The following is a 15,457-nucleotide window of genomic DNA, read 5'->3' on the forward strand; positions in this document are numbered from 1 at the left end:
GGGAACTTGGTCATGGGCTTTGTAGCTTTTTCTTGGGTGCATTTATAATGTAAGAAATCATGAGGTTATATTTATTTAATCTTTATTTTGAGGTTTCTGTGAATCCAGATTGCTCATTTGATTTTTCTCCCCATGGACTTGATTCTATTGTTAAAACTTCTGAAAAATCAGCCTTCCTACCTGCCTTCCTGCCTTCCTCCCTCCTTCTCTTCCTCCTTCCATCCCTTCTTCCCTCTCCCCAACTTCATTCACTCATTCAATAAATGTTTATTGAGACCTTGCTCTATATGCCAGGCACTGTTCTCAACAAAGCGGTGAACAAAACAGACAGAAAATCTGTTTCTTATAAAAATCTGTATCTGAAAATCTGTATCTTGTATTCTGTCACCTTACTAAATTCTCTTTTTAGTACTAACAGTTTTTTACTTGTGTTCTTAGACCCTCAAGGAACACCACCTCCAAGTTTTTCTTTCAGTTTGCTATTCCTACTTTCTTTTTCTTTCTTGATTTCCCTTTACTGGGTTTTCTTCTACCTGCTTTTTAAAGGCATCTCCACCTGGAAATCCCAAGAATATCTAAAGCTCAGAATAAAATTAAAATTAAATAAATTAGGCTAGACTGGGTGCAGTGGCTCACGCTTGTAATCCCAGCACTTTGGGAGGCTGAGGTTGGTGGATCATCTGAGGTCCAGAGTTTGAGACCAGCCTGGCCAACATGGTGAAACCCCGTCTCTACTAAAAATACAAAAATGAGCCGGGCTTGGTGGCAGGCACCCGTAATCCCAGCTACTTGGGAGGCTGAGGCAGGAGAATCGCTTGACCCCAGGAGGCGGAGGTTGCAGTGAGCAGAGATCGTGCCACTGCACTCCAGCCTGGGTGACAGAGCGAGACTCTATCTCAAAAAAAAAAATAAATAATAAGTTGTAGTTAAAATAATTATCCTAACTCTTAGGTTAAGAGCTGTTCGCTGCTAGCCCATGCAGCACCTTTGTACAAATTCGAGGAAGGTGCCCCTTTCTCCTGGTGCTTTACTCTCATCTCCTGGGAAGATTGTCATAATTAACTGATTCTGTTGGAATATGACACACTACTACAGAAAAGTGTCATAATAAATCTGGAGATGACGTTCCCTAGATGAGCACTAGACATGGGCGATAGCAGAGATCTGCAGGTTTATGATGACACTGACCAAGAGGACAGCGTAGTGCAGACATTCACAGTAGTGCTGCTTGGGGCTGTAGGTTTCATCCTCACTGCTTCTAGAATCCACCCCTTTTTTCCATTCTCACTGCCTCATTCATTATATTTCACTTCTCATCACAGTGGAACCCCCCCCACTTTTCCCTAAAAACAGGCAAAACTAAAATATAACCAGGTCTTTCTTTTCCCAGCCTCTCTCTTCTAGGGCACCCTAATCACAATCCAGAATAATCTTCCTAGAACATGGAGAAATTCCTGCTCAGAAGCCTCCAACAGTTCCTCTTTTTGTTCTGAGTGGAGTCAGACATGCTTCAAGCCCTGGAAGCCCTCACCACATCTCCCTCTGCAGCCTGTTTCCTTACCCAAACCCCCACTGCACGCCCAGCATCTCCTGTGTTCTTCCTGCCGCACTCTGGCACCTCGGGAACTTCCTATCACCTCTGACTTTCAGTTTGTTCATCCACAGAATGAGAATAGTGATTCCTACTCAGTAATTACACAGTGAAAATTAAATGCTATAACATGGGAAAGTGATTACCATAGGGCAAGCACTCAGTGCGTTAGCTTTCTTTCTCCTTCCCCTTCCTTGCAAGTACTTTGGAAATTGAAATGCTATATAATTGTAACATGTTGTTATGATTATGCCTCATGGTGTGTCCATTACCCAGAATTTTTGCATATTGGCAAGAATTTATTGTATTTGACCCTGAATAGGAAACATTTGAAAATATTAGAGAAGAAAAATGCAACTTTGCAGCCTCAGTGTGCCACTGAAACAGGTGGCACTAAAGGGTTGTCAGCTACCCCCGGAGCACTGTGGGAGGAGAGGTGCCCTCCGAGGAGCAGACTGTATCAGTAATCCTCTGGCTAATAATCTTCCTGCAGGTTGGGACTGGCTGAGAAAGGTAGGTGGCAGTTGCCTCCCGGAAACACAGATACTATCTGCAAGAGATGGAGGATGCTCAGGAGACCAGCCAAGAACAAACACGGTCCTTGCCTGACAAGGATTTCCTATGCCCCACTACTACTGCCTCAGAGAAAACAAGGATAAAGTGCTTACTGCCAACCACAGAAAATGTTTTGTGGTTAAGAGTCAGTTTCCAAGTATGTTTATTGGTTTAAAAACTTGACTTCGTTTCAGCCACATTTGGTTGTCTGTTATCATTTGTTGTAGGCTCTCTCCTGATTTGGTTTCCTTTGGGTTTTAATCAGAACCATCTTCTGAAACATTTTAGATTCAAAGCAGAGTTTAAAACAAACACATCTCTCAGAGAACACAGATGAAATCCAAAATGGAACAGAAAGTAAACAAGAAATAATGAAATAACATTATAAACAGCATGGCAACAGAGGGAAGCTGGGAAAGGCTGTGCAGAAACAAGAGCCCCTCAGAGAAGGAGCCAAACCAGACAGGCGTGTCAGGGAGCCGCTGTCACTCACAGCAGGGTCTGGGTTGGGAGTCTTCCATTTCTGACCAGCATGTGGGGCTGGAAACTATGGCCGGCGGTCCCACCCCGTCCTGAGCTGGTATAGAGGGCTGTCTTATGGACAGATGCAATTCACTTTATTCCAAAGATGGCTCCAGAAAAGTCCTGTCTACCCTCTCCATCCCTTCCCTCTTCTATGCCCTTTTCTCACTCTTCCTTCCCAGAGTCCTGGCTCCCATGTGTACTTGTGAACCAAGGGTCTAGGCACATATCCAGCATGTGTGAGAAGTGCATTAGGGCACAGCGATGATGGGGTCACCCTTCTATCCACACCATACCCCCTGTGCTGTAGACATTTCGGCCCTATGGGTCATAGGTTAGAAAATGTTGGGAGAACTACATTTTTAGCTCCACGCTGCTGATAGTTTTTCCTAGCTGTTACGCTTTATTTGTTGATTTGATTTAGGAAATGCATGTACAGGTTAAAAGATATTTTCCACAAAGTGTAAAAAGGTATACAGAGAAGAGTACCTCTCCTTCCTGCCCCTCTCCTCTACTCCCTCCTCAGAGGCTGCTTCATGTGGACCTTACCTTTTCGGCGGTCTCCAGGGCTTATCATTGTGTGTTTTAAAAATTATTATGGGCTGGATGCGGTGGCTTGCGCCTGTAATCCCAGCACTTTGGGAGGCCGATGTTTGGGCAGATCACTTGAGCCCAAGAATTCAAGACCAGCCGGGGCAACAGGGCAAGACTCCGCTCTAACTAAAAATACAAAAATTAGCCAGGTGTGATGGCATGCATCTGTAGTTCCAGCTACTCGGAAGGCTGTGGCAGTAAAATCTCTTGAACCCAGGAGGCAGGGGTTACAGTGAGCTGGACAGTGCCACTGCACTCCAGCCTGGGCGACAGAGTGAGACTCTGTCTCAAAATAAATAAATAAATAAATAAAGGTCATTCTGATGTCTTTCCTTTCTTGTTTCGTTGCTGGAGCTACTGGATGTACCGGCTGTGCTCTTTCAGTATCTGCTTTCTGCTCTTTCAGTATCTGCTTTCTCCATATGCCTTCCTCTCTCAGACTTTGACCCCTGGTGGACAAAGGACTGTGAGCAGAATGAGTCAGAGCCCATTCCTGCCAACTGCACTGGCTGTGCCCAAAAACCCCTGAAGGTGATGCTCCTGGAAGATGCCCCAAGGAAATTTGAGAGGCTCCATCCACTGGTGATCAAGGTGAGCAGAAGCCTGAGTCTCCCACTGATTGGCTGCTTGCTTAAAGGCTAGGTCAAGCTCTAGGAAATTTCTGACAAGTAACTCTGTGTTGTTTTGTTTTACTTTGTTTCCTGCCTTGCCAAGACGGGAAAGCCCCTGTCGTCGGAGGAGATTCAGCATTTTTTGTGCCAGTACCCTGAGGTGATAGAAGGCTTCACTGAAGGGTTTTTCGCCAAGTGGTGGCGCTGCTTTCCTGAACGGTGGTTCCCATTTCCTTACCCATGGTGAGTGTGAAAAGGGCCGGGCATGGTGGCTCACGCCTGTGATCCCAGCACTTTGGGAGGCCGAGGCAGGCAGATCACTTGAGCCTAGGAGTTGGAGACCAGCCTGCCCAACATGGCAAAACCCCATCTCTACTAAAAATACAAAAATTAGCCACGTGTGGTGGTGCGTGCCTGTAATCCTAGCTACTCTAGAGGCTGAGGCACGAGAATCACTTGAACCTGGGAGGCAGAGGTTGCTGTGAGCTGAGATCGCGCTGTTGCACTCCAGCTTGGGTAACAGAATGAGGCTGTGTCTCAGAAAAAAATGGGTGGGGGGTGGGCTATGGGGGCACTTAGCTTGTGAGTAGGAAAGGGGCAGACCAGAAATACTCGCAAAACAGTAATAGCTATCACTGAGCCACTACCACAGGCCCAGCATTTTACAAATCCAATGCTGGGATCCCACTGATAAACCAATGATGAGAGAGAAAGGGGATGGATGAAGAGGTGTGTCAGAAGGAGGGGCGCCACCAGCGGGAGACAGCAAGTTTGTCTAATAGAGTCATAATTTATTTGTAAGTATGCGTTTAGCATTATATGTAGAATGTGGCCTCATGCAGGGGGCTGAAGAGAGAGTGCAAATATTAGAAGGAGAATTGCATTTTTTGGCACTTGTTTCTGCCAGGCAGTGTGCGTTGGTGCTTAGTGTCTGTGGCTCACTGGAGACACTGATAATAACTCTGGAAAGTAGGAATGATTGTTGTCATTTTTCAGATCAGACAAGTGGGAATCAGTAGCCAGGCGTGGTGGCTCATGCCTATAATCCCAACACTTTGGGAGTCTGAGGCAGGTAGATTACTTGGGCCCAGGAGTTCGAGACCAGCCTGGGCAACATAGGGAGACCCCATCTCTACAAAAAATATCCAAGCTATTTGGAAGGCTGAGTTGGGAGGATGGCTTGAGCCTGGGAGGTTAAGGCTGCAGTGAACCATGATCACACCACTGCCCTCCAGCCTAGGTGACAAAGTGAGACCCTGTCTCAAAAAAAAAAGGAAGGGGGAGAAAGAAAGAAAAATGGGAAACAGAGAGGTTAAGTAACTTGCCTAAGATTACCCAGCCACGATCGAAACCCCAGTTTGTCCTGCTGTTCCTTCCTGTGCCCAGCGGAAGACATGGTTCATTCCTTGTGGTTAAAGTTGCTGCCTAGTAAGAAAAGAAAGCCAGTTTCCATCTTAGAACTGTTCCAAAATAATTAAAATGGCTTTTTCGGGCTTTTTGTTAATGTCTTAATGCTTCTATCTTTCTTTAAATGTGCTGTTTGTTTGCGTGCTAGAGTGCCCAGTTGAACAAGCTGAGCAGGCTTCCCCTGCGTCTCCCTCTGCCTCGGAAGAAGGGTCATGCTTTTTGTCCCTTCCTCCTTCTCTCTTCTTCCCTTCCCCCTCCTGGCCTGCTGTTACTTCAGTCTTCTCCAAGATAGAATGAATAGATTGTTTCTTTCCTTCCTCTATATATTGTTTTAGCTGCAGTTTAAAAACACTCCACCCACATGTTCAAATCATGGCTGTAGAGTTAATGCCTGTTTGTGTCCATGTTATACTTCATTGACTCGGTGCAACTATTCTTCAGGGACCTAATACTTAAGATACTGTACTCATATTTTTCCCTCCTTTACCCACCGCCCACGGTTTTCCCACCCTTACTTGGCTCTCTCTTAGTCATGGACTGGCTTGACCAGTTTAATTACTTTTTTTCTATTTCAAACTTCTATAGGAGAAGACCTCTGAACAGATCACAAATGTTACGTGAGCTTTTTCCTGTTTTCACTCACCTGCCATTTCCAAAAGATGCCTCTTTAAACAAGTGCTTCCTTCTTCACCCGGAACCTGTTGTGGGGAGTAAGGTAGGAAATTTTGAGAGGACTTGGATCTAGAATTTTCTTTACTTGGGATCTGGACTGATGTCATAACCAAGGCCTTCCCTGCATATTGGCTTAGAGGGTGAATTGAGGGGACGCCCACACAGTCTAGTTCTCCCCTCCTGCTGCTAGCCAGGAGACTTGCAGGGGCACACCTTGTCATGAAGGCAGGTTTCCAGAAAGTCTAGTTACCTTGCAAATCTGCCTCCTGCGCTTAACACCTAAGGCAAGCTACTTTTCTATATTAAAAGAAGTAAAATCTTAAAATTTGAAGGACTTCAGTGTACAATTAGTCTGGCTTTCCTACCTTAAATTCCTACCTTAAATTAGAAAGTCGGCAAGCAGCCATGAATGGTGGTCGCTCATGCCTGTAATCCAGCACTTGGCGGGGCTGAGGCAAGAGGATTGCTTGAGCCTAGGAGTTTCAGACCAGCCTGGGCAATATAGCAAGACCCTGTCCCTATTTTTTTTTTAAAAGAAAAGAAAGCTATAAAGGAATAGCTTTACTTCTTCATTTTGAAGAACGGAATAACTTCTTCATTTTGTGGATAAGGAAACTGAGCCCCAGAGAGATTAAGTGAGTTGCCCAAGGACACACCCTTTACCCTCTAACCCCCAGGGTGGTTTTTGCCAGAAATAAACAATTAAGAGATTTCAGGTAGAGAACTTGAAAGGCAAAAAGTGTGGGAGCCTGGGAAAGATTTGATAGGCAGGCAGCCCAGCTGGGGTGGAAAAGCCCACTCTGCTCCCATCATTTCCCACTTCAGTCTGGGGCCAAGTGCTCAGAGCCAAAGTTGCCTCTCTGGGGCCAGTGGACTGGGAGAAGCTGTTCTGCATTTGTGTCTGTTTACTTTTCTCTGAATTGCTCCTTTTGTTAAGTCTCATTCCTAAGGAAGGTTTTTGAGCCTGGATTGGTTTGGGAGAATTAAAAGCATGCATTTTCCTTGGTAAAAAAAAAAAAAAAAAATTTCCCAAACTGTGGCCCCCTACCAACTCTGGACCGTGGCTTCCACCTCCTCATACTATTGCTTGGCTCCAAATTTGCTGAATTGTGTTAAAGGAATTTAAAAGTCTATAAAAACAATCATTTTGTCTAGAAGTAAGAAGTTCTGTCTGCCAGCACTGGGGTGGAGATGCTGGGCTCTTGCCTCAGATTTTAAAGAAGTTTATCCTGCTGTCGCCGGCTAGAATTCCAGGCCCTTGTATGATTTCATCTTCATAAATATAATTCTGGGACACGGCCTTTATCTTTCTCTTGGTTTTACCACTTGAATACCAGAGTTAATTTCTCCAGCCTGTGCAACATCAAGGAGCCCAGCCAAAGGAGTAAATACAGAGTTACTCAAATGCTTACCAAAGTCATACTGTGGTTCTCGAGGATGTTTTGGGAAGGGCAGTGGCCAAACAGGCAAAACTCCTGAGAGCCTGATTTCTTAGAGAATCTGTTTCCCCACCCTGGCCCAAGCTCTCCTTTCCCTGCAGCCTTGTAACCCCACCCTGTTGTCCACATCCCTGGGCCCTGTTAAAGTCACGTGTCTGTGGGCCCAGTATCCAAAGGCAGCCTTAAGACAGAAGTGGGAAGCTGATTGTTAAGTGGCACTCGGGGAGATGGTGAGGGGCTCCAAGGCCCACTTCACCCACTCCACAGTGTGGCCTAGGGCTGACCTGTGCCGCCCTGTTGTCTGTTTCTTCCCATCCTGGGAATGGATGACTGTGACCCTACCCGCTTCAGGCCTGTGTGAAGAAGGATACAGCCACTTGTTTTGGTCCTTCTGAGATTGTTGTGAGGACTACAGATGGTAAGGCCTCCGCCAATGTGAGTGCCAGTCAACTGCAGGCTGGCGGAAGACCAGGCTTGTCCCTGTCACCACATTAGCAGGTGAAATGGCTCTAGTGTTGCCATGAAAACATTATGGGCAAGGCCTGTGGCAGCAGCAGAGAGACCAGGGCTGGGGACAGGGGAAGACGGGGCCAAAACCCAAGACTCTGGAGGCCGTGAATGGTGAAGAGAAAAACCAAGACATGGCCCAGGGAGTCAGACTTCTGGCTCCCACTTTATATGGGCGTATAAAGGGTTTCTCTGAAGGGCAGGAGATAGGAGGAAGAGATGAGAGAAGAGACCCTAGGGGTTTTCTGTCATCATCAAGGTAAGGAGAAATGTCCCAGCAAGACCCATCTCTTTATCCCTATTCCCTGCCCTGGTCCCAGCCCCATCCCCAGGGTTCACAGCTCCTTCCCTGGCACATAGCAGGTTGCATTTAATGCCCGTTGCCGGCAGTAGCATGCCCTCAGAGGGGCAGTAGTTACCTGTGCAGGTGCATATGCTGGTTGTCTCCTTAGTTTTCAGAATCAGAGGCCAGTCTTAGTGTCATTAGTTTTTAATCAGTAGCATGGCCTGCCTGCTCCCCTGGGTCTTGCCAGGCAATATAAACTTAAACTTCCTGCTGTGCAATACTTATCAGAGCCCTGGTAGTAAGAAATAACATTCCATGGAAGAGTGCCGAACCGATGTCCCGATTATCTATTTATCTAAAAAGTTTTCATCAAACCCAGAATCTCAGAATGTTGTATACTTCAGCCACCATTTGTTGGTTTCTGCTAGAACTACCTTTGTTAAATTGCAATTAGGTATTTTCCTTTGGCTTACTTTGAAGCTGTGGCTAAAACCAGTTGCAAATTATGAAGCTCATGCAGGATCTGCTCTGGGGCTCTCGCTGAGGGGATTGCCCACTAAATCACACAGTGCCTCTTTAGGAGACCCATGGAAGAGATTGTACTCTGGTCTTAGTGCCAAGAGATGCCATTGTTAGGAGAAGTCGTTTGTTTTTGTCTTTTGGACATAATTGCAAATTTTTGTTATTGGTTCTATTTCCTCTTTGCTCAGGCTAGAAAACTCAGAGCCATATGTGAAAGCATTTTTATTTACTAAAGCCCCTGGTTTTATTTTGTTTTCTTTGCCTTCCTTTTCCTCCCCTCCTCGTTCTTTCCTCCAGATGCATGAGATGCGTGACCTATTTATCATGGGCAGCGGCGAGGCCATGTTGCAGCTTATCCCTCCCTTCCAGTGCCGAAAACATTGTCAGTCTGTGGCCATGCCAATAGAGCCGGGAGATATCGGTATGGAGGGCCCCAGGAGGGCAGGGTCAGCCATGAGTCTTTTTAGTTTTTAATTCAAAAGCTATTTTAAGAATCGTGTACTGCCTTCACAGAAGTTTTATTTAGTAGAATCAAAAATAACATTCTCCTATTAACAGGCTCAATATTTATGCTTAGAAATGAAACAACTTAATGAGAAAACATAGCAGAAAGAAATGTCTTGTACGTACAACATATAGAATGCATGTGTCTGTTGACCGTAGAAACTTCAGGTTAGGAAGGATTCTGGAAAGTATTTAGACCAATCCCTCGTTTTATAGATGAAAAGGTTGAGACCCAGAGAGGAGAGGTGACCACCCCAAGGCCCCACTATCTGTTGAGCAGAGCATCAGGTCTTAAGTGCCTGCTTGGACACAGTCAAGCCAGGAGAGGGACAATCCAGGACTACAGGAATATACACCCATGTTGCAAATAAACCAATACCAAGCAGTATATAAGGGCAATGGTCACACAAGGAAATATTACCTTCTGTGTGGCTGCCACAGCCAAGTCACAGCCTCACATTGATGACTCACCCTTGGCCCTGGCTCAGTGTTTTCCCAAATGTGACTTGTCCTGTGCCTTATATCCTAAAAATCTGTTCCAAAGAAACAGGTTTGAATCCACTGCTGTCAGTAGCAATCAGTTTGACAGCCGAGTTTTCTTGGAAGAAACAAATAAATCAGCAAGTGTCACCATTGACCTCCTTGCTTTTCCTGCCTCACAAAACCTAGGCAAGACCTGGAGTCTCTGGCAGAGCCCAGACTGGGTTTTCCAATTGATTTCTTTAATTTTACCCATTCAGAAGACCCCCAAATCCCTAGAAACCTTGCATCTTATATGAGGGTAGGAATTGGACTGCAAGCTATGCCAAGTTTTAATTTAAATTACATAACTTTTATTTCAATTTAGAAATGAAAAATAAAAATAATGTGCAAATCAAGCATTAACTAATAATGGAGCACAGCTGGCCTGGCTCTTGGGACACTTCCTACAAAAAGGAAGATTCTTGTATGGAAATTGTTCTGAACCTTTTTCCTGTAATGGAGTGACTCTTAACACAAGAGATGACTATTGCGAAAATCTCTCTGGCATATTTAGGTTTGGAGCATGTGGTTGTGCTTGAACAAGTTTCTGTCTTATATTTTACAAATGCCTAACAATTCAGACAACTACAGAAACACCTTAGTTATCTGAATTCCAGACTTCCGGCTCCCACGAGCAACCGGAATACCAATTACAGAATTAGGGGGCAAAAAAAAAAGAAATGTCTGGCAGTAATCAAGAAAGCTTGAGCATCAAATGCTGGTGCAGATAGTCCAGATTAGCCTAACATCCAGTGCGTGATACCTGCTGTGCTGTGCCTGACTGGTTTGTTGACTAGAAAGAAAGGATCCCTGTAGTTGGCAGTGTCTATAAAAGGCCAGTCACATGACAGAACATAGAGAGGGATGGTGACTGAAGAGAAGAAGAATAGGAGAGCAAGCCCGGGAGAAGAATGGGGGCAGGGAGGGGTGGGGAAGCCAGCGAGCACCTGAAGCAGTGACAGAAATGGGCGTGATGACTGTAGCTGCCACGGTTAACAGTAAGGACAGGAAAGCAGACCCTGGCCAAGAAGAATCATTTAGTGTTGCAGGACAGACGGCGGTTCCTCTACCTTAGGGACCCTTAAGAATGGCACCACAACATGCAAGTTCTATGATTTTTGACAAAACATACATTGTTCTGTGGAGATGGAGGAAAGAAGGGTTCCAGATCACCAGAAAACCTTTCGGGGGTCAGGTACAATATCTGCAGTCACTGTACAGGACAGTCATTGCCCATCATGACCCTTCCGGAGTCGCCAAGTAAAAGTTGAATTCTACTCAGTGCTCTTCGTTTAAAGATGAGCAGGGCCCATAGTACTCTAGAACCTATTTTCTTTGGAATATCTTACAGAACTCTACTGTTTGCTGAACCCAATTTGGGCAATGCTGGTTTAGGTTTAGGTTAATCTGGATGTTGTGTAATGAAACCGCATTATAGAAAGACACAGGAAAATTGGCTAGTAGGTCTTATGCCCCCTCAGAATCCATTCTGTCTTCTTGCTGTAAAAGCTGAGACTTGATGCCCAACACCAGCCTCATGTAGAGCATCCTGCCGTTGTAAGCCTGCTGAATTGTGATTCATAGTTCCCTGGGTGAGGGGCGGTGATAAAGCATTTAAAGAGGACTGATAATAACTAGGAAGTGCCAAAAGACTTTCAGAGCAATTTGTCTTTAAGCCAGGAGTGGTGGTCCACACCTGTAATCCCAGCACTCTGGGAGTGAGAGGCAGGAGGATCACTTGAGCCCAGGAGTTCAAGACCAGCCTGGGTAATATAGTGAGACCCCATCTCTTAAAAAGAAAAGAAAAAGAAAAAAAGAAACTAAATTAAATAGAAAAAGATTTGTCTTTGGCTCTGCAGTGCGCCCTGAGGGCCAGCTCTGGCAGACCCGCCTTGCCCTGCCCGCAGGTGTGTCCACCCGCTAACATTTACATGTTTTCCTCTTGCTATTTCCCCTCAAGGCTATGCCAGCACCACTCACTGGAAGGTCTACATTATAGCCAGAGGGGTCCAGCCTTTGGTCATCTGCGATGGAACCACTTTCTCAGAACTGTAGGAAATAGAACTGTGCACAGGAACAGCTTCCAGAGCCGAAAACCAGGTTGAAAGGGGAAAAATAAAAAACTATGAAACTGCTTTCCAGGGGTTGGTTACTTAGTTACCTGCCCTTTGCATGCATGTGTGAACCAGCTGTGAGCTGCAAGGCAGTGGCCAGGGCCTAGCCCTCCTGACTCTTCCTGCAGATGGCTCAGGAAGGATTCAGCCTGGCCACTTGGCTAGGACTCTGCCAGCACCCATCTGAGACTGACCTCTTCCGGGCCTTTGGGCACTAAGACCTTGATGCTGCCCCTTAGGCAGGAAACAGGGCTGGTGCCTGCCTTCGCCTGTATTGCCAGCTTCCTTCCCTGGCAGTGGAGAGGGCAGCCAACAGGTTCTGATGTCAGAGCCATCCTTTACCAGGTGGGCCTGCTCGTCCCCATCTTCCTGGCCACATCACTCTACTTTTTGGAAAGCCATGGCTGATTAAAGAAGTTCTTGTAGTTTCCCAAACGAAATGGAATCTAAAAGCAGTGAAAAAAGGTCAGATAACTTTGAATTGCATTCAAGAAGTACACTTCTTTCCCATTGTCCGTGGCACTTGGAGTCTCTATGATGCCAGGCTAGAGTCTGATCATATAATAATTCAAAGTGGTAACTCCCAAGGTAATGCTTTCTTCCATTTCATCAGGTTCTTATATCCCCACTGCACTCCCTCCCCTTCTCCCTTGCCTGTCTGAATGGCTTCTTGGAAGCTTGGCTCTAGTCCTCCCTGCCTTGGCAGGGCCAGAGCCCACTACTGCTGAGGCAGCACTGCTCTTGTCAGCTGTGTTGCCTTTACCAAGTGTCTTCAGAGGGTTATGAGTTAGAGTAGCTGGCCGGGGGAGAGGGTGCCTCCCTGGGTTTGATCTTTAGGGTCTGACTTTCTGCAGAGAAGATGTTTTACAGATGTGTCAAAGCTGATGTTGTAATGTGGTTGGGGGAGGAAATCCAGACCCAAAGTGTTTGTCAGCTGGGTGTACAAATGACTGTGTGATCCTCTGTCTTAAAATGATTTCTGTCTGTGCTGGGAAACAAAAACAAGGTGAGGTATTTTTCTTTTTTGTAATAATATAAAGCTGTGTGTTTCTGATTGGATGATTCACTATGTGCATTGTTTTCTCCCAAGTGCTTTCGGTATATAGCAATCAAATGGTGTAAATAAGGATGTTCTTTTCCTGTTCCTTTTTTTTTTTTTCTCTATTATTCTTTTACTGACACCGCTAGATACCTGGCCATTGGTCATGCCAATGCCAGGATGAAGAAAAAGCAATCTACACTTTGACCTCTGGTTCTGAATTGCAGAAATCAAATGGATACATTACGTGTCGATGTCAGAATTATGGATCAGAGGCAGACAGTGATGAGTGAAGATGGTTGTGAAGCCCTCTTCATTCCTGGAGGAGCCTGCATCTCATCTCCCAGGCCCTCTTTCTCTGTGGGTCTCATGCCCAGCAGTGGGGAGCACTGCGCACTTGAATGACCTGTTTGTCTGCGGGCTTACAGAGGACAAGCAGAGTTCACAGAGCTCAGGGTGGAAACATCAGAGCCTCCTCCACGGGCTTCAGTGAAACTAGGATGAACTGTACCTGAGGGAATTTTTTCTTAATCAACCCCTTGTGTGGATGAATACAGGAAAAACAAAACTTGTATACATATAAAAGTCATGCTGTTAAGCAGCTATGATTTAAGAGGTTTTAAGTCAGAGGGATCATGTAGAGGCCGGCTTTGCGTAAGCTTTTACAGCCTTCTGCAGTGTCCTTACCCTGGCCGCACATGGGGAAGGGCTGTATGTAAACAAGTGCTTTAGAGGCCTCTGAGAGTTTTTAAAAATTAGACCTGTTAACAAAAAAGAGGGTTTCTTAGGAACAAAGCAACTGTTTTGATTATTGAGATCTCTGTTTTGTTTCTGTGAGTTACTCTGTGTTCCTTTCCGCATTTCACTCCTGCCCTTCACATCTTAAATGTCCATAAAATACCCACTTCAGCTCAAAACTTTGAAAACGAAGAAACCCTTGCATGTGTTGATATTCTGAGGCATCCCCCGGGAAAGTCTCCTAAGCCAGCCCCATTTTGTACTTCAACAAAAAAATGACTGTAGCTGAAGAAAAGTAGAGACTTTCATGCATACGCTACTCATTTTACTTACAATCTACCCAGTTCAGACTTGAATGTAAACTTGTATTAGGAGAGAATTCTCCAAAGAGGGTTTTCTAGATAGACAGAGGCAGTTCAGCTTCTCAAGTTAATTTTGATAAACAGAATCTACTAGTGGCCAGAGCGACGGGAGTAGCTAGGGGTTGCCAGCCAGTCCCTTTCTAATGATCAAGGCCCTGAGCAGCAGGATGCCACAGGATGCCCCTGCCATCTAGCTGGAAGCAGCGGAAGTCCCTCTGCATGACTGGTGTGGGAAAGAGGGTTGTCAGGATGAGAAAGCAAGCTTGCAGGGTGACGACAGGACCACCTCACCAATTCCCCACCTCCACCACCACAATAAGAACAAAACTGTAGGGCTCTAAAGAGAGGGGGTGGTTTATAAGTTTATTGAGCATTTACTAGGAGGTGACATGGCGATGACCTCTGCGCATGAGTTAGGTTCACTTTCTTGTAGGCTCCCGCCATAGAGACGCCTGTGCCCAGAAGTCAGCTCTCTGAGGAGACAGGCTACTGTGGCCCCAGTTTGAAGCATTTCTGTCCAAATGTCCTGAGCTCTCCAGCAGTCAAGTAGTGAATGGATACCATACTTACTATGGTTGATGAAAGGAGGCAGAGCTTGTCCTCCAGTTTTTTTAGGGAAGAGAGGGAATAAAATAAAAGTGATTCAAGCTGGGCACGGTGGCTCACACCTGTGAGCCCAGCACTTTAGGAGGCTGAGGCAGGCAGATCACTTGAGGTCAGGAGTTCAAGACCAGCCTAGCCAACAGGGTGAAACCTGTCTCTCTTAAAAATACAAAAATTACCTGGGCATGATGGTGGCGCCTGTAATCCCAGCTACTCGGGAAGCTGAGGCAGGAAAATTGCTTGAACCCGGGAGGTGGAGATTGCAGTGAGCCAAGATCGCACCACTGTACTCCAGCCTGGGCAACAGAGCGAAACTCTGTCTCAAAAAAAAAAAAAAAAAAAGTAGTTGTGCCAGGTGTGGTGGCTCACACCCGTAACACCAACACTTTGGGAGACTGAGGCAGGCAGATTGCTTGAGCTCAGGAGTTGAAGACCAGCCTGGGTAACATAGCGAAACCCCGTCTCTACAAAAAAAAATTTTTTAATTAGCCAGGTGTGGTGTCACACTCCTGTGGTTCTAGTTACTCAGGAGGCTGAGGTGGGAGGATCACTTACCCCCCTGGGAGGTGGAGGCTGTAGTGAGCTGTGATTGTACCACTGCACTCCAGCCTGGGTGAGACCCTGTTTCAAAAAATAATAATAGTGGTTTATGAAAACAGAAATCCACTATTCAGTGAAATACAAAACAGTCTATGAAATGGGAAGATTGGGGGGCTCGCTTTCTGAGAGAAAGGAGTAATAACACTTGTCTAGTACATTCCAGTATACAAAGTGCCTGATATACATGATCTCCTTTAATCTTCACCCAATCCTGTAAAGTAGGTGTTAGATCCTCAGTTTACAAGGAAATAAGTGGAGGCTGAGAGCAG

The 15,457-nt window shown here is 45.7% G+C and overlaps 2 protein-coding genes across 7 annotated transcripts in view; both read left to right on the forward strand.

Annotated features, from left to right (window-relative positions):
* Positions 1-12,900, forward strand: part of C4H6orf89 (chromosome 4 C6orf89 homolog) — a 34,082-nt gene extending 21,182 nt beyond the window's left edge. For all 6 annotated transcript variants that reach the window (XM_050787784.1, XM_050787789.1, XM_050787787.1 and 3 more), the window contains 5 exons: positions 3,702-3,853; positions 3,977-4,116; positions 5,866-5,995; positions 9,004-9,127; positions 11,693-12,900. In XM_050787784.1, the coding sequence (XP_050643741.1) occupies positions 3,702-3,853; positions 3,977-4,116; positions 5,866-5,995; positions 9,004-9,127; positions 11,693-11,787 (641 nt within the window). In that variant the 3' untranslated portion in view covers positions 11,788-12,900. The remainder of the gene's footprint in view (positions 1-3,701; positions 3,854-3,976; positions 4,117-5,865; positions 5,996-9,003; positions 9,128-11,692) is intronic.
* Positions 2,683-15,457, forward strand: part of PI16 (peptidase inhibitor 16) — a 49,081-nt gene continuing 36,306 nt past the window's right edge. Inside the window, exon 1 of the mRNA XM_050787699.1 lies at positions 2,683-2,686. The gene's annotated coding sequence lies outside the window, so the exon portion shown is untranslated. The remainder of the gene's footprint in view (positions 2,687-15,457) is intronic.

The sequence above is a fragment of the Macaca thibetana genome, chromosome 4 (genome assembly GCF_024542745.1).
Source record: "Macaca thibetana thibetana isolate TM-01 chromosome 4, ASM2454274v1, whole genome shotgun sequence".
NCBI lineage: Eukaryota > Metazoa > Chordata > Mammalia > Primates > Cercopithecidae > Macaca > Macaca thibetana.